General features: G+C 43.4%; 2 protein-coding genes across 8 annotated transcripts in view; both read right to left on the minus strand.

Moving 5' to 3' along the window:
- The window catches only part of LOC118453432 (protein NLRC3-like), an 815,502-nt gene that overhangs the window by 79,515 nt on the left and 712,375 nt on the right, over positions 1 to 23,612 (minus strand). For 5 of the 7 annotated variants that reach the window (XM_087837985.1, XM_087837947.1, XM_087837989.1 and 2 more), the window contains 2 exons: positions 23,451 to 23,497; positions 22,227 to 23,302 (listed from right to left, as the gene is read on the minus strand). The exons of 1 other annotated variant lie outside the window; for it this stretch is intronic. In XM_087837985.1, coding sequence (XP_087694111.1) covers positions 22,764 to 23,302; positions 23,451 to 23,497 — 586 coding nt within the window. In that variant the 3' untranslated portion in view covers positions 22,227 to 22,763. Of the gene's footprint in view, positions 1 to 1,239; positions 1,414 to 5,018; positions 6,805 to 22,226; positions 23,303 to 23,450; positions 23,498 to 23,612 lie in introns of those variants that run through there. One more of the 7 variants, XM_087837963.1, reaches the window with a different exon arrangement.
- On the minus strand, positions 13,603 to 14,615 carry LOC102784628 (GTPase IMAP family member 9-like). Its single transcript, XM_087838041.1, has 2 exons — positions 14,583 to 14,615; positions 13,603 to 14,414 (listed from the first exon to the last, which is right to left on the minus strand). Exon 2 carries the CDS (start codon positions 14,368 to 14,370, stop codon positions 13,603 to 13,605), a length of 768 nt encoding a protein of 255 aa, XP_087694167.1. The 5' UTR covers positions 14,371 to 14,414; positions 14,583 to 14,615.

Genomic DNA, 23,612 nt, shown 5'->3' on the forward strand with positions numbered 1-23,612 from the left:
TGGCATGGCCCTGACTTATCGGAGAATTGAGAGAGTGGAACCGGCTGTTCAAACCCCCCCAAGGCTGCCCGCTGGAATCGAAGCGACGGGACGAGTTGCGACCTCTCACAACGAATGCAGCATGGTTAACACCTTGGAGACGCTTACAGCTGCTGTGAAGGCTCCAAACAACACCATTGAGCGTATGGTGGGATACATCAGAGAGGGCCCTGCTCAAAATGAGAACCTTGAGCGAAAGTTGGATCACATCGCAGAACGGATCACTGCAGTTGTGAGGTCTCAGAATCCAAAGAATGACAACACCACGGATTAGAAGTTTGATACCATCATGGGGAGGCTCGCGGCTCTCCAACGGGAGATCGAGAGACCAGCATCAGAGTGTTAAAGATCAGCTTTGAAAATTCTCGTGAGCTGCTCGTATGGAAAGAAAATCAACAAAATCAACAAATTCGGGATCAAAATGCAGACACCACCACGGCGCCAGCTGCAGGCCCAAGGCTGAAGCCGGACAAACACTCCCTGATAACGACTGTGTGATGACTATTCTCCCCATCCCATGCAAGGCCACCTGGATTGGCTGGAGGACTGTTTACTTAGCCTGATAGGGCGAAGGACACTGTCTCAGCTGAACTATGGACACGCACACACACACACTTACACTGATAAGCATTCACTCATCTCCCCTTCCCTTTCCAACGCCTTCGATGCTTGTTACCTCCTGGGAACACGAGGCTGGTCTGGGCCCGCGCTGGCGAGTCGGCGCAGTGGCAGGATGGCTGCTGTGTTGCCTGGGATTACTCCTTATCCCCTACCCAACCCTGTTGCTGGTCACGTGCTCTATAATGTTGTACTGTGGACATTTATGTGCTTTTCTGTGCAGAGGAGGTTTTTTGTTTCCTGTTCTCATGCTGTCCTCCTGTAGCCCAGCATGAGTAGAGGTCTCTTTTTTTCCTCTTGGACTTTTTCCCATTGTAGTGTCTATTTCAGTGTTTTTTTTCTGTATTGCAACCGTTCTCTGACTTGTATCCCCATGTGATGTCTGTGTTCTGTGTGTAAGGTCGGGGGGTTCATTCCACTGCAGGGCAACCTACCACTGCATGTGGCGAATAAATTTTAACTTGAAGAATCTCCTAAGCAATCCAAAGATAACGAAAAGTTCACCTGCCAATTCTATAAAGCTTGGTTGTTTATACAATAATAACATTTAATGATCAGCAGTGGGGTGTTTTGGATCCTGACCTGAGAGTTTCCAGTGTACAATGTGGACTCTGCAGTGCTGCAGACAGAAGCTTCACGCCTGAATCCCGCAGGTCATTGTTACTCAGGTCTAGCTCTTTCAGACTAGAGGACTGGGAGTTGAGAACTGAGGACAGAGCATCACAGCTTCTCTCTGAGAGGTTACAGCCACTCAGTCTGGAAGAAAATAAACAAACAAATTAATTAAATCAGTCAAATGAAACATCTTTTAATGCCAGCATGCAATACAATTATTGGTTAACTAAATAGCTTCATTAAAACACAACTCTTCTTCTATATCAGCACTTACTCCTTGTAAGCTCCACCTACTCCACCTTCTGAGTCAGACGACATGAAAACAATCTGTAAATCTAGTAGAAACATGATTGGAAATCTTCTCAGATCCATTTGTACATTTAGAGCCTGATACTGAAATATAATAGCACGGACATTCACAGCAGCAAAGGGTTCTTGCTGATCTAAGCTTGCTTGGCCCTGGCTTGTTGAAGATTAAAGAAAGCAGAATCAGCTGTTCAAAACCCCACAAGGCTGCCCGCTGTGACTGAAAAAATGGGACGGGTCGTGACCAGGGCTGGGTATCGTCACTGATTTCTAGAATTGATTCAATTCCGATTTACAAGGTCCCAAATTGATTCGATCCACGATTTGATTTAATTCGATTCGATTCGATTCAATTCGATTTGAATCTGGGAAATTTTGACAGTCAGAAATATTATAATTCAGATCAGTAAATTTACATCTTTTTGTATCTATAAAAAGGAAGCTGACACACGCAAGACTTCATCAAAGGTGTCAGCATCACAGCAGATGCCTTTGTCTCAATGTAGCTGAAGACAGAAAAACATGAAGGTGATTTTCCTGGCCTGGGATTTTATAAAAAATATTCTGCAGTACATCAAAAACAAAAGAAAACCATTAATCAACACATGAACATAACCTCTGAAGTTACAGTTGTTTTATTAGAGACACAGCTAAGCATTTTGCATTTTGCATAATTTTAAAAATTATGTTCAATATTGAACGGCAGAAATTCGGTTTTCTTTTCGGAAGTATATAAAACAAAACAAAAAAACGTCGGCCGACAGCGCTGTAAACAACGGTTGACTTGTGCGTGACAAGCAAGCGAATAATGCAGAAAACAGAGAGCGAGAGAGAGAGAGAGAGAGAGAGAGAGAGAGAGAGAGAGAGAGAGAGTGAGAGAGAGAGAGAGCTGTGCATGAAGTGTGATTTTATCGTGTGGTGGAAGCAAAACAGCCACAAAAAAAGTCAGAGGGAATTCATGACGATGTTTATGTGAAGCGTAGTTTGGATCTTCTTTTGCTGCTGTTTCGGTCAGTATTGTTTGGAGAGAGATAAAACTAACAGCTTTATGATCAGCTCAAAAAGGGACAGATCAGAATCAGCGAGCTCTCGGCTTTCAGCCCCGACCGTCAGCTGAGAAAGGCAACATCTCACTGATTCTGATCCCCAATATGATGTTTGTGTATTGTATGTATGGTTGGCAAGGTCAGTATCCTAATTGCCCCTTGAAAATAAATACAGTGTTCTGAATCTGAATCTGAAAAGATTACAGAAGACGACTCTGTTCAGTAAATATTACGCTCATGCTGTCAAGAAATACCAAAGGTAGGTAAAACTCTGGTTGCTGCAGCCATCCAGTATGACATGCTTTGTACTGTTCTGCTGCAGTTTGTGACACCTGGTTGATGAGTTATGAAGGATGATGAAACAAACACTTCACTCAATGTTTTTCTTCTAAACTGGATGTAATTTTGGCAGCCGAGAGTTTTTCACAATCTATCCCAGCTGCAAATAGGAACACAACAAATAACTAACTTTACCCACTTGGATCCTTATCATTCAAGATTGTGAAAAGATTCTCTACTCAGAGAATACTGGTGATTTTAGATGAGAGAGATGGAAGATGATGAAGGGGAAGAGTTTTCAGAACTTGAGTCCTTTTCTCTTCACTGTATAGGACAGAGAAGACAGGAAGGGAGGGAGAAGTGAGGAGAATAACACACAGGAAATGGTCTTGGGGAGACTCAAACCAGGCCCTGGAGTCACGACTCTAACTATTACCGCGGAAGCACTAGCTGGTAGTCGGGCCGTACGCGTGTCTTAGTGCAGTTGAACACAATCCACAAAGTCCGCTTGTAGTCGAAAAACAAACAGGCAAACATTTATTTCCACAGTGATCCACAAATACAGTGATCCATTTGAATGTTCATGTACACTACAAACACGGTAAGAAACTGTTTTTCTCCACAGCTAGTTAAAGCCCCCGTTGCTCCACACTGTCCGTCGCAAAAAACGCTCCCCCCGTGCACAGTTACCGTGTGTTAAAGGAACAGTATGTAAAAATTAAATAAGGCAAGAAAAAATACAATTTAACTGTAAATCTTACACTAAACAAATTATAAAGTAAAAACTGAAATTCCCCATTATCTTACACTTATCCTTATCCAAAATGATTCAAACTATTAACAAATATACACTCTGTGCAATCTGAGTAAAATAAGAGATGATTATACCTTTATCCTACACACTAACCTTCAGTACATGGGTCACCTGCTCAGCCAGGTAAGCTACTGCAGTCAGCAGTGTGTGAGTTAATTTGAAGACAATGATGACTATAAGTCAGGTGAAAAAAATACTTATCATAAACCAACAAGGGGAAAACAGTGAGCTTGAATGACCAAGCTTTGACCAAGGGTGACTCACTCCTCGGTCTTCTTGCCCAAGGAGTGAACCACCCTGCATGGCTATCAATGTGGTGCAACCAAGGCCATCATACAGTACAGGCCATCCAAGCTGATTTTTAACTTTTCGTCCCAGATACCACCTTCAAAATATCATCTTGATTAGGATATATTGGCTGATCTGAATTGTGTTCTAGATCCAATCACAACAAACAGAGAGCTGTTGTGTGTCCAAGGTGAACAGGAAGAATATATACATGCATAAAGTCAATAAAGTCAGAAGGTTTGCTTTAGACTGTGCTTCAGTTTATCATCAAAGACTGACAAACAGGCACCATGCTGCCAATAAACGGCATCAAGTCTGACTTGAGGTTGTTTTTTTTTTTTTTAATCAAGATTAGATTTTATAGCAACCACAGCAGAGATAACCAGGGAAGGTGTGCTTGAGGGGATATAGCTAAAAAAGCTGGTTTCAGACTGAAGATGAAATGAGGTGCTGCACCCAAGTCTGCAGGTTCAGGGAGGGACAAACATCTGCTGCAACCAGATTGGAGTGAGAGAAGAGAGCAGGCCAACAACAACAAAGAAACAACAAACACACTGTGGAAGACCGAAGCAGAGTTTAGTTTAAAGTGGAACTAAGGATGTTTCTCTGGCTGTCAGGATTCACTGAGTAATTCAAATGCTTTCTTTAATGCAGGACCCACCATGCATGTAAAAGCAAGTGTTTCACCAATATGTGTGACTAAAAATAGACCTGCAGTAGAAATGTATCTAGAAGCATGCATGTGAATATAAAGTATCACAACATTAGGCACATGCAGCCTAAGTTTTTAAACAAAGACTGATAACATAACAGCAGCAGTGATGATCAGAGTTTATGGTGAATCCAGCGTCTCGAGTACACCGAGTTCTGGAGGCATCAAAGAGGTTACAGTTGTATTGGAGAAATCCCAAAACTTTAGGATACAAATTCATAAAAAGACAGAAAGCCTGGTGAAATAATTTACTGACACAGTTGGATGTTAAAAGTAAAGACATGAGTACAAAGGTACTCACAGAACTTTGTTGGAGGCTTTGACCACTGGCAGCAGCCTCAGAAGAGCCTCCTCTGAAGCAGAGTATTTCTGCAGGTCAAACACATCCAGATCTTTTTCTGATGACAGTAACATGAAGACCAGAGCTGACCACTGAGCAGGAGACAGTTTATCTGTGGAGAGACTTCCTGATCTCAGGGACTGTTGGATCTCCTCCACTAGAGAACGATCATTCAGTTCATTCAGACAGTGGAACAGACTGATGCTTTTCTCTGCAGACAGATTCTCACTGAGCTTCTCCTTGATGTACTGGACTGTTTTCTTATTGGTCTGTGAGCTACTTCCTGTCTGTGTCAGCAGACCTCGTAGGAGAGTCTGATTGGTCTGCAGTGAAAGACCCAGGAGGAAGCGGAGGAACAAGTCCAGGTGTCCATTTGGACTCTGTAAGGCCTTTGTCGCAGCACTCTGGTGGAGAGATTGAAGTTTAAGTTTGTTAAATAATTTAGATTTCTTGGAGGTTGTTTGTTGTTCTTCCAGCAGATTGAGTCCAGAGTTGATGAAGGTCAGATGGACATGAAGAGCAGCCAGAAACTCCTGAACACTCAGATGGATGAAGCAGAACACCTTGTTCTGGTACAGACCTCTCTCCTCTTTAAATATCTGTGTGAAGACTCCTGAGTACACTGAGGCTGCTCTGATATCGATGCCACACTCTGTCAGGTCTGATTCATAGAAGATCAGGTTTCCTTTCTGCAGCTGATCAAAAGCCAGTTTTCCCAGAGACACAACCATCTTCCTGCTCTCTGGACTCCAGTGTGGATCTGTCTCAGCTCCTCCATCATACTTGACCTTCTTCACTTTGGCGTGAACCACCAGGAAGTGGATGTACATCTCAGTCAGGGTCTTGGGCAGCTGTCCTCTCTCTCTAGTTTCCAGCACATCCTCCAGAACTGTAGCAGTGATCCAGCAGAAGACTGGGATCTGGCACATGATGTGGAGGCTTCGTGATGTCTTGATGTGGGAGATGATCCTGCTGGCCTGCTCCTCATCTCTGAATCTCTTCCTGAAGTACTCCTCCTTCTGTGGGTCAGTGAACCCTCTGACCTCTGTCACCATGCCAACACAGTCAGGAGGGATCTGATTGGCTGCTGCAGGTCGTGTGGTTATCCAGAGGCGAGCAGAGGGAAGCAGTTTCCCCCTGATGAGGTTTATCAGCAGCACATCCACTGAGGTGGACTTTCTAGGGTCAGTCAGGATTGTAGTTTTGTGGAAGTCCAGAGGAAGTCGACACTCATCCAGACCATCAAAGATGAACACAACCTGGAAGTCTTCAAAGCTGCAGATTCCTGCTTCTTTGGTTTCTGTAAAGAAGTGATGAACAAGTTCCACCAAGCTGAACTTTTCCTCTTTCAGCAGATTCAGCTCTCTGAAAGTGAATGGAAATATGAACTGGATGTCCTGGTTGGCTTTGTCTTCAGCCCAGTCCAGGCTGTATTTCTGTGTTAAGACTGTTTTCCCAATGCCAGCCACTCCCTTTGTCATCACTGTTCTGATTGGTTCATCTCTTCCAGGTGACGCTTTAAAGATGTCTTCTTGTCTGATTGTTGTTTCTGGTCTGTCTGGTTTCCTGGATACTGTTTCAATCTGTCTGACCTCATGTTCATCATTGACCTCTGCAGTCCCTCCCTCTGGGATGTAGAGCTCTGTGTAGATCTGATTCAGAAGGGTTGGGTTTCCTGCTTTAGCGATCCCCTCAAACACACACTCGAACTTCTTCTTCAGGGTGGATTTAAGTTTGTGATGACAAACTGCAGCTTGAAGTTCTGAATGAGAAGAAAAATAAACACTCAATTCCAAAAATAACTAATCTTTAAAACATGTTGCTCCATCTTCCATCTCTGAAAAATGTTCATTTATCCAGCAGCTTAAATCTTTACAGAAATCCTCTTACTGCTCTGCAGACGGTCAGCCAGCTCCTCTTGCTTCATTCTCCTCAGGAAGTCCACTGTGATCTTCACAAATGCCTCTCTGCTGCTGCTTCTCTGACTCTCTAAGCATTCTGGGTAACCTGGACTCAGAGCCTTCTGGATATTCTTCAGCTCGTTCTTCACAAAAGTGATGATGTTGTCCTCCAGCAGCTGGAACAGAATATTTATGAATGAGCCAATCAGACTGAAATCATGGAGACAAACATCAGATCCATGTTGGACACACTGACATCTCCAGCATGGAGATGACTGTGAACAGAACAGACGTAACAGTAGTTGTTGTACATGTACAGACCATAAATATGGAGCCCAGCTGTGTTTGATGCTGCTGGGCAGACTGACCACAGGGAACCTCTGAGCTCTGCTGGTCCACTCTGTGGAGGAACCATGAAGGATTAGATCAACACAGGATAAAGATCCAGAAGTTTCTGCTCAAATAACTTCATCTGAATCAACTTTGTCAACTTTTAAACTCCCAGATTGTGAAAATAACCGTAATTTTCAGTCTGTTTTTATGGACGTCCTTTTAGTGGTGATGTCAGGGATGATTTTGAAGAAGCTCATTAAACTGAACCATCAGCAGATCACTGCTCCAAAACCAGAACATGATCTGAGGTCTCCCTCCACCATCAAAACACCAGCTTTACTAACGTGGTAGATCAGTGTAGTACAGATCAATAACTGATGAGTCATTTGATCAAAATCACTGAGTGCTTCAAATCTGAGCCTCTGATGTTTCTGTAGACATTTTGCATATTTAATGAATGTTTGACAGTTTTACATTCATTCTATGAATACAGTGGAAATGTTGTGTTATAGTCTCCATGTTTTTTCCAGCATCATAAATTCTTAAGTTCAGAAAATTAGATTGTTTTTTTCCCAGCTCAAAAACAACAACATTTATTCTCTATTGAAATCTGCATCGTCCACTCCAAAGGTCACAATCTGAAGGTAACATCTGGTTTTGTTCCCTGTGATTAAATGTGAGCATCAGTACGGTGGGATTTATCCACTACATCCACACCACTGTGGTTCAGTGTTGTCCTGATGGAGTCTCATTAACAGCAGGCAGTATGATCCAGGCTTTAGCTGCTGGGTCTCTTTGTGACCTCTCAGACTGTTTAACAGATCAGACACAAAGAGAATCAGAGCAGCTCTGTTCTTTAAAGACAAACATGAACCCACTCAGGTCACACTTTCCCCACAGATATGAGCATCACTGTCCTGAGGGAAATGAAGTGAAAGATCTTCGTTTTAACTGACAGGTTTCACTGACACTCAGAGACCTGTAACAACATGAAAACATATCACTGTAACACTCAAAACTGCAATCATATGAAATCATAAGTGAAGGACTGTGATGATGTTGTGTTGTGGAGTGTCTGCTGAGTCCAACCTCTAAGAATTACGAGTCTGGACTTTAATGATAGAACAAAATTCAGACATCAAAGTTTCTCACATTACAGAATCAGATGAACAGACATGAAGGGATGTTTGTTTTTTTTATGCACAGAGTCAGAGTCAGAGGTGTTCCTCATGATGTTTGGTGATGGAAACAGTCTCATCGACGTTTCCATCACCAAACTAGAGAAACTAGTAGCTGCATGCAACAGAGTTTAGCACAGCTGATCTCTGTGATGCATCAACAGGAACAACATGTTGTTAAACAGGACTGTATAAAGACTCAGAGTCTGACTCACACCTGAACAATGAGGCTGTGCAGCATCGTCCTGTCACACCTGCCCTGCAGCTAAACCACTCGTATCAGTTTGAGCCCAAACAGTAACACGGTCACATGACCGATGAGGCCAACGCGCCCAGACGAACGTCTTCCTCGTGGAACTAACTTGTTCCTGTTTTCAGATTTGTGAGCACCAGCTGAAACTACCACACGAATAAATGTTCTTCAAACTGTTTGATTCCAGCCAATCAATAATCTATAATCATGAGGATTTGTCTTCAAACACAAGAGCTGAACGTGTGGTTACATTGTAACCTTGGTTCTCTGAGTGAGAGACTCTCTCTCCCTCTGTTACATATGGAACAGAGGGGAGAGAGAGTGTCGGTGTGATGGAGAACATCAGGTCCAAACATCACAGAAACAAACAAACTGTTAAAGGAGGAAACAAAGCAAACTTACAGTTTCTTCACACACCAACAACAAGCTCCACTGTCCCACTCTGATCCTGTCTCCTCCTCTTTTATTCTTGCTCTGAGCTCTTTTTGGGTGTGTGTTTCTGTCTCCACCCACAGGAATGCATTGATACACTGTTGATAACGACACGAGAGCAGACTCTCTTTTTTAGTTTGGTTGTCGTGTTTTTTACTCTTTATTCCTGTCGGTGTCAAATATGAGAGCAAACTGTTTTGTGCAGGAGCCAAACCAACACCAAGCTCACCAAGAGAACCTATAACACCACAAGAATTTATTATCCAGACTGTACTCACAGATTTATGTGCAAGTAAAGCTGTTTTTTAATGACGTTCACTGTTTTCAGCCAAGGAAGCATTCGTTCTTGGACGTTCACCAAACGAGTAAATCCAGTTCAGCAGAGTTCCAGTTTGTAGCACAGCTGATCTCTGTGACGCATCAACAGTAAAAACAGTAGGGGTGGGCCATAGAAACCATATAATATAGAATATATACCATATACCAGATACCATAGACGCACACACACAAGTTAACACAGGAGCACAGATGGTTTCCATCTCCACCTGCTTCCCTCTTTCTTCACACAACTGTGAGGATGATGAAGAGGTTTCAGGACGAGGTGGTCAGCAAGCACAGGATAAAGCAGGGCCATGAAACTCTCTCGTGCAGCAGATGTTTAATAAGACTCAGCTTTAGGGTTCTTTTTTCACCTGGCAGTAAAGTAACAGCTTCACTAATGTGAACAGTCACAATGTTAAACGTTTTTATATTTTCATATGTTTTTATACGTCATCTGTTGATGCTGCAGAATAAAGTCTGTTAACAGAGTCCAGGATGTGTAGAACAGGTCCAGCTCTCCCTTTACTGTGTCCACTTTCATCAGCCCCTGTGAAGTGACACAGAGTGCATGTGTGTCTGTTAGCTGTTGTTTATTGTGAAGAAGACAGATGGAACAAATGAACACACACTTTTAGAGAAATCTGAAAAAGAAACACGTGCTTGGGCTCCTTCTGTGCTCGTCTTTATTAATGCTGATCTTTCTTTCCTGTTTGTTCTTTGGCACAAGCTTCAGTCTTTTCTCCCAGGGCTCCTTCACACTTATAAATACACCTACATTCATTTATACACAAACATCATGAAACAAAGGGGCTGGCTTTGTAAAAGAGGACATAAGATCCTCTCTGAACAGCACATTAATATCAAACACAGGACTAAACAGGATATGGGTGGCTGTAGCTCAGGAGGTAGAGCAGGTCACCTACTGATCGGAAGGTTGGTGGTTCGATCCTTGGCTCCTCCAGTCTGCATGTCAAGTATCCTTGGGCAAGATACTAACCCCAAGTTGCTCTCCGATGCATCCATCGGAGTATGAATGTGTGTGAATGTAGTTAAAATAGCACTAAGTATAGATAAAGTGCTTGTGTGAATGTGGCATGTTGTATAGAGCGCTTTGAGTGCTCCGAGAGAGTAGAAAAGCGCTATATAAGAATCAGTCCATTTACCATATACTAAGTCTGTGGTGTTTTCATTATTACTTGCTTAGTATTTTTCCAGTGGTTTGAAATGTGACTCAAGTCTGATTCTTCTACTGTGTGTGAACTCTAAGCAGCTGCATTAAACACCTGCTTTTCAAACGAGGCTCAATTCTATGACTCTGTGAATGTAAACTTTTGTCACCTGCATAAATAACAATACTTGATCTAGTAAGGACTGCAGTGCTCATATGATCCCAGCTTATAGATGGAGGCTAGCATAAGAGGCTCACCAGCTAAAGCAGCACACCTGGGTCTCCCAGTACGGTGTTATCCACACAGAAATTAATATAGTCAGTAATGCATGTAGTAAGGCTGTCGATGTCCTCTCCGTGGTTGTCACAGATCACCTCCCACACAGTCCACTCAAAACAATCCTTAAGAGTCTCCTCGCTCTCCTCCAACCATCTCTGTACTGTGCGGGTGGCTCCCTGCGCACTAAAGGCTCATACACACGGACGAGGTGCACCTGGTTGTGATCAGATCTGCCCAGTGGAGGGAGAGGTGAGGAACTGTATTCCTCTTCAGTATTGGCATACAGTAAGTCCAGTGTTTTATTGTCTCTGGTGGGGTAAGTTACATACTGGGTGAAGGTGGGCAGTGTGGAGTCCAGTGAGACATGATTAAAGTCCCCTGATATTATGAGAAGGCTCTCGGAGATTGTGTTTGCAGTCTGCTGACCACTGAGTGGAGAGAGTCACAGGCTGCATCCGCGTTGGCCGAGGGGGGGACATACGCTGTTATTGTGATAACATGCGAGAATTCCCAGGGCAGGTAGTACGGACACATGCTAACGACTAACAGCTCAACGTCTCTGCTGCAGAGTTGTTCTTTCACAGTGATGTGCCCAGGGTTACACCATCTGTCGTTAACAAACACTGTCAGTCCCCCTCCTTTCCTCTTACCGCTCTCTCTCGTCCTGTCCGCTCGCAGCATCTTCATGTGCATTATTCAAATCTAGTGGAGAGCGACAAAGAAAAAAAAACTTTGGACATGGAGAACCGTTCAGCTTGAAGCGCGAGCTCGCGCTGGACGGGGGTTGAGTCCGCTGAGTCCATTGCTGGCTGGATTGTTCTGTCACGGATAATGGAATGATGCAGACTCAGTCGCGGAGCTCTGGGTGCAACGTACACAGTGCGTTTATTTACAGTGCCCAAAAAACAGTTTCAAAACACAAAGTGAAGTGCAAAGTCCAACGGTGATCTTCTCCAAACTCCCAGTGGTGTGCAGGTGAGTTCCCAAAGTGACATCCAAGTGTGTGTTCTCCTCCAACAGCTTAACCCCGCGGGCTCCTTCTCGTCAACCTCCAGCTCTGTATCTTTTCTTCCTACAAATGAGCAAAAACACCAAGTGGGGGGGCTAGCCGGCTAAGGCTAAGCTACAAGTCAAAAAACACTTCACTACCGAGCTTCCAGTACAATCCAGTGTCGACTGCCATCTGGACACACAGTTAAATACCTCAGCCCACAACGAAAGATGATCAGTGACAGCTGGGTGGCAGATTAGGTGCAGGTGTGTCAGCCACTGGGTAGGGGAGGAGGAGAGAGAGAGAAACACACACACACACAGGCAGGTCGCCCCCGGGAAGGACCGTCCGACCATGACACATTCTAAGCCAAAGACAAGAAAATATGATGAAGCAAATCTTCCCTTTGGCTTCACCTGCACAAGTGCCGAGGTAGGTCTCCCTGCAGGATTTTTCTTGTAAAACAAAGGGGAGCCAAGCGAAAAAAGTTTGGGAACCGCTGTCCTAATGCAACACTGCACACACCGCCGTGGAGCTGCTCAGTGTTAAATAGTAACAGAGTAACACCCCTGACCTGTGCAAGGACATAATTTTAAGAGACTATTCAATCAATAATCAATTGATTAATATCAACTGTTTAATAACCAGCAATCACAAATCTGAGAACTATTAAACACCTCATGACTCTTGTTTTTGAACAGCCTGCTCGATGAAGATTACAGAGAATAGTGTTGTAGTTCAGCCTGACCAGATCTGAACTGGTCAGGCTGAACTGACCAGATGGTGGCAGTATAACAGTCACAGCATTCCTCAGCTGCTTTCAGGTTTAATTTGCTCTACCATTTAATTTAACGTTACTTTTACAGACAACAGCTTTGTCAGATAGGTGGTTACAGGGTTGTGTGGTTATTATTTCACTCGGTTCATGTAATGACCCTGACTGCGTGGCACAGACTGGACAGCAGTGCAGGTGGCGCTCTTCACTTCTTTGATGATTCAGCAGGTGAGAAAGAGAAGTGTTTTTTTTTCCACGTCCAACATAAGGATAAAAATGTTAACCACCTAAAATTTGTGAACAGGGTAAACAGCATCCTGTCATAATGTCTGGCTGGTTCTTTAAACCTCTATAAAGTTTGTTATTACTGATTTTGACTTGTGTAATTGATGGTAGCTACTAAGGCACATTAGCATAACTGCTGATCTTTGGACTAAAAACATGTTTTTTTAGTTAATTTAAAGTCAGAATCAGAGTTTGAAACAACATTCAGAACTGCAGTTAACCTGTGTTTCATTCAGGTGCTGCAAACACATCAGCCGTTTCAGGACAAATTTCCAGCTCATGAATGCTGAAGATCTCACCAATTCACTGGGAAAACATCAGCCTTCAGCTGCAGTAGAGAAAATCCATGACTTCTAAAAGTTGATGGAGCTTCTAATTCTTTAGTTTGCTCAGAATCTGAACTGCTTCAGGTGGAGCACTTTAGCTCTTTGACTGTGATCAGAAAGAAAGTCCATCACTCTGTGAGAACTTTCAGTGTGAAACTTTAGAAACATAAAGTATGCCGAGCTTACAGAAAATTATCCTGGTAAAATCACATAAATTGCTGCAAAAACGTACTAATAAATACATGCATGTAGTTGTAAAGAGTCTGCAGAGTTCCATATGTTGGTCCATGTGAAGAACAGAGCTACATAACTGATGGTGCCAGCTCTGTACAAGAGTCAGAAACAGCTCTGTTCAGTTTCAGGGTGTGGTGGAAATTGGTGAGGATTTCATCTAAGGAGTCGTCTTTGGCCACCTGCTCCACGACCTGACCGACTCCGCTCTCTAACATGTGGTAATACCGCCTCAGCTCCTCCAGCTCAGACCTCATCCATTCCTCCACCTGCTGTTTCTCCTCCTGAGCCTCCATCAGCTTCTTCTTGTACTCTGACTCCACAGCTTTCATTTCCTTCTCCAGCTCCTTCATGAAGAACTCTCTGAGCTCCGACTCTCTCCTCTTTAGCATTTCCTCAACTTCCAGGTAGGTGTAGTGGGAGTAAAACTCTCCTCCGTTGTCGGCCACCATCTTATCCACCTTCTCCAGCAGATTCAGGACTTGGCGGCGGTCGTTGGTTTTGAGGTTGTTGAAGACGTGGTATCTGTTTCCAGCCTTCTGCAGGACCTCCTGCAGCTCAGCTCCTGCCCCCTCCAAGGTCTCGTCCAAGTCTGACTCAACTACATCTCCGTGAGTGAAGAGGATGATGGTGTACCTCCAGGCACCCTCTCCAAAGATCTCCTCCACCTTCTTCACAGCGTCTCTTTCCTCTGCTGGGAAGCGTCCAACCTTGATGACCAGCAGGATGGCGTGGGGCCCCGGGGCTGACATGTTGATGCATATGGAGATCTCCCTCTTCACAACGTCTTCAGGCAGGAACGTGTCAAAGAGGCCGGAAGTGTCGACCACAGAGACCATCTTCTTAAACACCCTTTCCTGCTGCTTGGAGCATTCAGCAGCCACTGAAGAGGAGAAAACATATATCACCTCATCTTAATTTAGATCAAATATGAACTGCGCAGAAATGGTGTCCCGTTTTACACACCTACAGAGTCCTCGCTAAAATAAGTAACAGGTAAGGAATTCCTACTGCTGCTCCCCATTAAAAACTCTGTGTGTGTGTCTCTTACCTGATGAGTGACTGGAGATTTCTCTGAAGGCATCTCTTCCCAGGATGCTGTTTCCACTGGAACTCTTTCCTTCTCCAGTCTTCCCAAGCAGAACCAGCCTGAGCTCAGACACTGAGCACCAGTGTTGGGTAAGTTACTTTAAATTAGTAACTTAGTTACATTACTAGTTACTTCTATCAAAAGTAACTCCGTTACTTCAAGTTACTCGTTACTTTCAAAGTAACTAGTTACTAGGGAAAGTAACTTTGGTTTTACTCAGAATTCTCTTGTTAATGTGTTGCTTCCATAACTTTGCCAGTCTTCTAGCTTGCTTACTTGCCACAAGTGCACTGTGCCACCTACCAATAGAAAGGAAAAGATGATGTGCATATTTCCACGAGAGAAATCCCACGCCTGGACTGTCGTTTACCGCTGCCATGATTCTAGCCTACGTCACAGCGTCATGTGCGCTTTTTACATCCAACACAAAAACTGCAGTCGTGGTGCTTTGATTGTACTCAGAACTCAGAAATTCTCCCTTCTGAATAGGAAGATGTAGGTAAAAGCAGACTGCAGATGAGCTGCATACAGGGCTGGACTGGCCCACGATTATAGGAAACATCATAAAGCCTTTGAATGAAAACAAATGCTGTTGTGACAGTGATGTTCACTGTCTTGGTGGTATATATGTATCAATCTATCAATCGTTTGTTGTAAGATTCAGAAAATTATTTTTTAAAAGCGAGACATTTTAAATGAGAATGAGAAAGAAATATGTTTCTTTGTGCCCCCCTCTCCCTGTTAATGCCTCTCACCACATATCCAAACCGACATCATGACCAGCAGCTTTACAGCTGTGGCTCCAGCAAACATCAGCTGATACTAGAAATTAATATTAAATAAACAACAGCTGATCAAGCTTAAACGTGCTGCGGTTGTTGTTGGGACATCCGCTGGTTTCTTCTCTCTGGTGCAAAGTGGGCGATAAACAAACAAGAGAGAAAAGCCGATCAGCTGATCATTGATCAGTTTCATGATTGAAGTAGAAAAAGGAGAGGGAGAGAATGAGAGAAGAAGAGGCAGCTGACAGCAAAGACACAGAATAAATCCAGCTTTGTGTCTTTTCCATTGTAGCTGAAGTCCGGGACAAACTGTTTCTTTTCATATCAATACAAAACGCGCAATATTTTCTCTGAATATGAGACGATTCTGTTTTTTACGGGACGGTTGGAAACTCTAATAACTAACCTTATGAACAAAATAAAGTTCAACATCAGTAAAATCACAGCACCCACCCAGCTGTATAGAAACTCCGCCATGCTAGCTATGTTTCAATTATGATGATGTCATGATTTTGAAGAGACTGCTGTGGTGGCCTCCCATGACCCCCAGCCTCATCTACACTGAGATGCAGAAATTTTGACAGACATGTTTCTCTTCTTGGACAGACGACTCTTGAAAAGACATTTTTGAGTTTCAACTTTTAACTGGATAAATATCGGATATATAAACGTCTGCAACAAACTGATTCCAGCTTCTACCTCATGATAGGAATGTTTTTGTGGCTCAAGATGACCTGATATCTTTCATGATGGAGACATTTGACACATGTTTCACATATTATAGACCAACAAGTTATTCATAGCAGTTTAAATACGGGGAGTCACTTTTGGGCCCAGCAGATAAAACAGAGCCAATATTTCCTTCTTTATTTAAGTGACGTGTGTCACAGATGTGACCTAGTAAAGTGTAGCTGAACATTAGTAACGTTATTAACACTCTCAGCTCGTCCTTGTTCCACACCTGAAGATCCTCTTTTTTCATTCAGCAGCAGCTTCAGGTCTCTGATGGTCCAGGGCTTGTTGTTGGGAAACAGCCCTGCTGGGATGATGGTGTCCTCACAGAAACAGTCAGTGATGCTGTTGATCTCCATCACAGAGCACGTCCCAGTCTGCAGTCTCAGTCCTGCAGGGCCTCGCTGGCTTCCTGACTCCACCCAGTCAACAACAGGAAGTGTTTGAAGTGCAGGAACAAACTGAGGCTGTGGTCAAACAGGAGTTTTGATCTCCTCGCTCTGACTCTCACTGCGGCCCCGCTGCTGTGTCAACATGTGTTTGTGCTAAACAATGATGGAAAGTGTTATAAATGACTTGTTGGCCTCTGATCTGTCACAAACAGCTGAAACGTGTCTCTCATGAGTCACATGAAGGTTTTTGACAGAAAGGACAAAAAGTAGCTGCAGTCAGTTTGTGTCATTTTTATATTTATTCATCTGGGAGAAAAATCTGAGGGACATTAAAATGTGTTTTTCAACAGAGACAAGAACATAAATATAACAGAACAGGTAAATGAACATATTTCAAGTAAACAGCTGGACTGATCAGGTCCAAACACACAGTGATAAACTTGTCAAACAGCTGTCATATCTTTATATTTAAGCTCTTTATAAATCCTGTTCACTGCAGTCTGTTTACTAATAATGTCAAACTGTTAGAAACACAGAAACATCAGAATCGTCTTTGTTCACATAAACCTGTCTGGGATCCTTTGTTGTTCTTTTGATGCAGAGTTACATTATAAATATAAAGAGTTATTTCAGAGTCTCATCAGTTTTCCTACATGTCTTTATTGAACACATCAGCAGGGCTGAAGCTCTCATGTTAAACACACACTGATCTATGGACACGTTCATGTGTTTCTAACAGAACCAGGCTGTTATCAGCCCTGCACTAACATTATGTCACACACACTGAATGTAACAGTGACAGTTTACATCATCACACAATCAGCTGTGATTGTTTCACTGTCATCAAACTAGTCAACAGGAAGTAGAATCAATAGAAACCAATCATTTACTGACAGCATGTCTGATGGAAATAAGTGCAGATTATGTATGAAGTATAACTGCACACAGTAACTGTATTACAATAAGGACTTAACAGCGCCCTCTGCTGGAGTGTTTCAGTACTGCGTTAACTAGAATACACCACCTCCTCCTCCTGCTCACACCACCTGCTACAGCTCTACTCTTCTATGACTACAGTCATCCACAGCACTGATGTGAGGTCACATGGTTCATATGTAAGGAGCACAGAGACGTCCTAGCAGCTGACCTCAGGTCAGTTTAATGACTGTGAGCAGCAGCTGTGTTATTGTCACTGTGACAGGGAGACACTCTCAGACACAGCACTCATGTCAGCTTGTTCTCATGCAGGAGGATCAGGAGCTCCATGTTTGTCTTTCTGTTTGAATCATGATGTGTTTGTGCCATCAGAGTCTGTCATGAGTACTCAGGGTTTCACAGCAGCTCTTCTGAATGCTGACGAGGACTCCAACCTCATGTTTCACCTCTCTGAGCTTCTGATGTCTGTGAACACTCGTGTTTCTTCTCTGGGCTCATCTGGACAAAAACACCTTTCTGTGTTTGGCTCCAGCCTCATTCTGACTGACAGGAAGTGTGTTATCCATGAGCTGCACTTCTGTGAGAAAGTTTCCTGCTGTGTTTCCTGTCTGTGGACAAACACGAGTGTTTCAGGTGAGGACTTGGTTCCTTCCACCTGTCCATACAGGACATCACGCTGTCTTTTGTTTGATTTCTCTGACTCGTGTATTATGAACTAAATGTATCCTGATACACACAGAGATGGATGAGCAGAGGTCACATGATGAAAGAAAAAACATGGAGTCTTTGATTTATTTAGATATTTATTGATGAATGCAAACAAACCCTGACACTGAACCATCGCCCAGCTTTCACAGAACAAACCTGATCACATGACCTGCTGAGCCAAACAGTGAAAAGCTCCATGGCAACAACAAAAAGCCTCACATATGTTAACAGAGGCTGTTAGAAGCACAGAGTCTTTACAGTCTTTCTCCTGTTTGTACACAGATCTCTGCACATCTTCATCACAGTTACTCACAGACGTGCAGAGTGTGTGGATATCAAAGCTAAGTTTCCACCATGTTTGTAGTCTGTACTGGGACTCATGGAGCATCTCTCTATGAGCACTCAGTGCTTTAAACAGTGAGTCCCAGTTTAACCAGCAGCCTTCACACCACACATCACACAGACATGGAAACTTCAAACCCTCAGACTGAAGACACCATCAGAAATAAATAGATTGTGATGAAGATGAAGAACTGGAACAGTTTGCTGTGGTTTCTTCTGTTCCTGTCAGAAATAAGAGTCTGGCAGCACTTTGCTCTCCTTCCACATGTTTAAGGAGGAAGTGAAGAAGAGCGAGTGAGTCGTCTTCCTCTGTGGGCCCAACATCAGGCAGCAGCCACGTATTTTTAAAAACCCAGCACACTGCTTCAGAAACACTGAGTCAGGTGACCAGAGTCATGTGATCAGTGAGGTCTTCACTCAGGACGTCACAGCTTCAGGACCTGATTCAGAGGTTTATAAGGACGTGGATCATTGGTGCTGATGTTGTGTGAGAGCTGGTGAACCATGGGGAACATAAATAACAACCAGGCCATCAGCAATTCTACCCCCAGCTCTAAAACCTACTTAATACACTATACATATAGTTATATAGGTTATAGTATGTTATATATAAACGTAGCTGAAGCAGTTTAATTTGTAGCTTCACGCTGCACTTCATATGTTTGTCCACCAGATGGCAGCACAGAGGCCTGTGTTGGAAAGCTTTGAGTAATGAAGCGTTTTCAATCCAAGCTTCAGAAAGCTTCATGTGGTCATTGTTGGGTTCAATATTGAGGAGGGGTAGAGGAGGTAATCAACTTTCAAAATAACAACACTGATCCGGCCAGGTGGAGTCAAACGATGATTTAATGCACGCGTGGGGGGACCACCGCCGTACGCAGACAGCGCCGATCCCCGACTTACAGAGCATAAGCAGATGCTTTATATACCATCAGGGCTTAAATTTAATACGCCCCTTCAACGTCAATCAGATACAGGTCATACATAGGTTTCAAAACCACAAAGACTTTTAACACAGTTTAAAATAACATTGTCTCCGTCTCCACAGCAGATGCTTCCTGTCAGCCTTCTGACTTTCACTTCTCGTCTGGAACACCAGACCCACACCCTGCAAGAAACTGTTCCTCTTTTTGCAGAGACAATTTTGCTGTTGCAAGCAAACATGACTAACCTCTCACCTATAAATGACTCTATCTACTGTGTGTGTGTGTGTGTGTGTGTGTGTGTGTGTGTGTGTGTGTGTGTGTGTGTGTCTCGACCTCACATGAACTTTGTCTTATGTGAAGAGAGGCCAATTCTCATGTGCATAATAACCTAACTGAAACTATATCTGTAATATGTTGAATAAATGTTTTAATCAAATGAGTGCCCCTACTTCAAAGCTTAATAAAAAGATATAAATGACTAAAAGATAACAATGAATAACCTGGTTATTCAAATAGCATCCTCCCAACAGCTCCTCAAAGTACCTTTCACAAGCACGCTCTGCAAAAGCCTGCACTTCCTGTCTACTTTGGCACAGAGTGTACTCAGAGTTAGGCCTTTCAGAATCAGCACATACACATTTAAGATTATAACAAGCATTCAAAAGCATTTAAGATCATTGATTTAACTCAACAGTTTAACGTGGATATAACTGCACCTGTAATAAAGGCTAATTGGGTACCAATATGTTTAAACATCTGAATGCAATATCAATGCTGTAGATTATGTTATTAATGTTAGTACTGCAATGGTAATGATGATGATTATTAACAATAGCAGTAAAATGGTTTCCCTAATCGCCACATCATCAAGGAAGCAACCAGGAAATATCTGCTGTGTGTAAAAACAGCAACACAAGAATCCAGAATGAAGACAAGAAACTCAAAGCTCACACACAAAACAGGTGGAGCTAATTTTGTGACGTGTTTCTGTAAAAACACCACAGAAGTGAATCATCAAAGTTTCCATGTGAGCTGATGATGCTGCTGCAGAGTTTCTGTGAACCTCCTGTGACCCCGCCTCCTCATACAGAGACATCTTATTGCTCTTCAAACTGCATCACGTGGACACATGTGATTGTGTATTGTAGTATTGATCCCAATGCTGGTATTAGTACTGGATCAATAACACTGGATGGATGCGTTCAGCATGGAGCCCCTGAGCTGTGTTACAGACAAACATGGAAACTGACAGGTCTGTGTCATTCACAGTCTGTAACACTTCTAAACAACAGAGGCTGACCCAAGTGCCTCAGAGCCAGGCACGCTCACATCACAGCTCTCTAAATAAGCCAGTTTCAAAATAAGAGCTGAAAGCTGTGTTTGGTTGTGTTAGCTTATTATTGTGGAGACTAACATTCAGTGATCATGTGTTCAGACTCATAATGATTACTCTCAGAAATCCTGATCTTTGTATTTACTGTGTGTTGGATCAATAACTGAGATTCATCGTATCACACAGCTGTGCTGCTGCTGCTGGTGATGTCAGCACATCTGGAACAATACGAGGTATCTGCTACCAGACTGAGCAGGACGTGAGACCTGTGGACTGTTTAAAGCTGTCCCTCCACAGCTCACTCAGACCTGATCCACACCTCAGTGATATTCTCTGACTTCCTCAGTAGAGACAGAAACCATTCAGATCTGGGACGATCAGCTGACTGATGATGTCACACAGACTGTGTTTTTCAGGAACAGTGATTCTGATGTGAGCCTGCTAGCTGACAGCAGACCTGATGAAACCACATGTTCACATCTGTGAGGACAGACTGGACTCTTTGACTGCACCTTGGTTCTCCTCAGAGGTCTGTACAGGAGCATGTCCACCCCCACTGAAGATCTCAGTCACTGTGAAACATAGAAAGCTGCTTGTGTAGCCTCTGCCTCACATGTAGATACAGCTACAGGTTTCTCTGTCAGTCAGACTGAAACAGTGTCCTGATGCTGCATCATTCAGCTCTGTGCCCCAGTCAGCATCACTGTGAGCTACCAGTGTCAGTGTTTCTGCCCTTTTCCTGTAACACTACACTCAGCACAGGCTCAGCTGCTATCCAGTGTTGGACTTTGGCTTCAGCTGCTGTGATAGATCCTCTAACATAGATCAGCTCTGCTACATGTTGTTAGATAAGTGCAGCTGCCTGTCATGTCCTGATGTTTCTCTGGCTCAGCAGCTTCTCCATCAGAGGTTCACATGGAGCTGATCCAGTATCTCCAGTAACTGTGTTCTGTGCCTCACTGGTTCATCCTTCTGTCTGTGTGACATCAGTCAGATGTTGAAGTTAAACTCTGTAATCTTCACTGTGTCACAGAGTTCAGTGAGTCCCGTTATTCACAGTATCAATCAGATCATCAGAGAACAGCTGATCAGCAATCAGTGGTGCCAACAGCACCTCCTGTGGTGAGAGGATGCAATAATGCAATGTAGCATTTTTACACTCAACACTTCCAGTCATGAAACTGTCTGTTGGATCTGTTTGACGTTGCTTTCTTGTGTTGCTTTCTTGGTTAGAGTTCCTCACAAATGTCCAGATTATTCTTCTAATGAGGCGTCGACCATGTTTTCAGTTCTTTTGAAGAAAACATCGCCCTTTGCCATTCTTACTTTTCTTTGACTTCTTCAAATGCAGCTGAACTCCAGCTGGTATTTTATTGGACTTTGCAGCCGTTTCTGGTCATCAGTTCATTCCTGCAAACCTCTGAACCTGAACAACAATGATGCTGCATTGCTGGCTGATCCCAAAAGGTTGATTCTGTTCATCTGGACGTTTTCAGAAACGTTTGCTCACTGATCAGGTGACTTCTTCAGTCTCAGCTGACTGCAGCTTTACAACCTTACAAACAGCACATTTGCACAATGACTGAAACCAGCAGCAGCAGCACCTGATATATATGATACTAATATAATACATATACATATATAATCCATACTAATGATGAAGGAACTGAGCTCACAGTCCATTGTTCATTCAGTGAACTACTCAGTTTATTTTGGGCCTCAGAAATGCTCACTCTGTTTGTACATCACTGTCAGCAATAGACTCATTCTGCTTTGTGGATAGGAACACATGTGACATCACTTCCTGTTTGTTTGTGACTGAAGAGGAAGAAGTTTACAAGGAATCATTTAGAAGAGTTTCAAACATCAACTGATTGAATCCATGAATCTGAAAACGTGTTTGTGAGTGAAAGAGACAGACATGTACAGACTGAACTATCTGTTCAACAGTCAGAGTGTTTCTGTAACAGGAGACACTCTTTACACCCCACTCAGCACAGGGACACTGAGGCATCACACCAGACTGCAAACCCAGGATAAAGAGTTTGAGTGAATGTGGTGTTGAAGGTGTGGAGGTGGATCAGAGTGTCAGAGGAGACTCTGTAGAAGGACAGAGTGCCAGCAGGACAGTCCACATACACTGCTGCTCTGTTAGAGACAGAGGAGGAGGAGGAGGAGGAGGAGATGAATGTTTTTCTGTTATTGTGCCAGACATGACGAGGACCATCATCAGAGCAGCTCAGACACCAGGACTGATCATTGCGTCCAAACCCACAGTCATCACTGTATCCTTTCCTTCTGATGCTTCTGTAACTCACTGATATATAAACTTCTCCTCTCCACTCGACCTCCCAGTAACAGCGACCAGTCAGACCATTTCTACACAGCAGCTGTTTCCAGTAAACATCAAATCTGTCTGGATGATCAGGATATGACTGAACCTCCTTCACATGTGTCACCTTCCTGTTGTTGTCAGACAGTTGGAGGTTTTTGTTCACTGTGTTTGTGTCGATTGTGAGTTGACAGGAATCTGATGGAGAGAACAAACACAATCCAGCTGCAGTTATTGATCCATCATCTGTTGATTGATTGACACTTTGATGATGACTCCTGACATGATGAAGATGGTTGAATGTGTGCTGCTTTGTTTTCATGAATCCCATTAAAAACACACTTACACTTCCTCAGACCTGGTCTCAACCATCGGACTCCAGCAGGCTCCACCCTGAAAGGAGGAGGGGGGTCAGAGCAGCACAGTCAGCATGCACACATGGACATTACATGGCTCTCATACACACACTGTTACACACTGAGCTCAAAGCTCGGCTCCACTGTTTTAT

This window comes from Neolamprologus brichardi, chromosome 3 (assembly GCF_056152115.1).
Source record: "Neolamprologus brichardi isolate AB-2024 chromosome 3, ASM5615211v1, whole genome shotgun sequence".
In the NCBI taxonomy this organism is placed as follows: Eukaryota; Metazoa; Chordata; class Actinopteri; order Cichliformes; family Cichlidae; genus Neolamprologus; species Neolamprologus brichardi.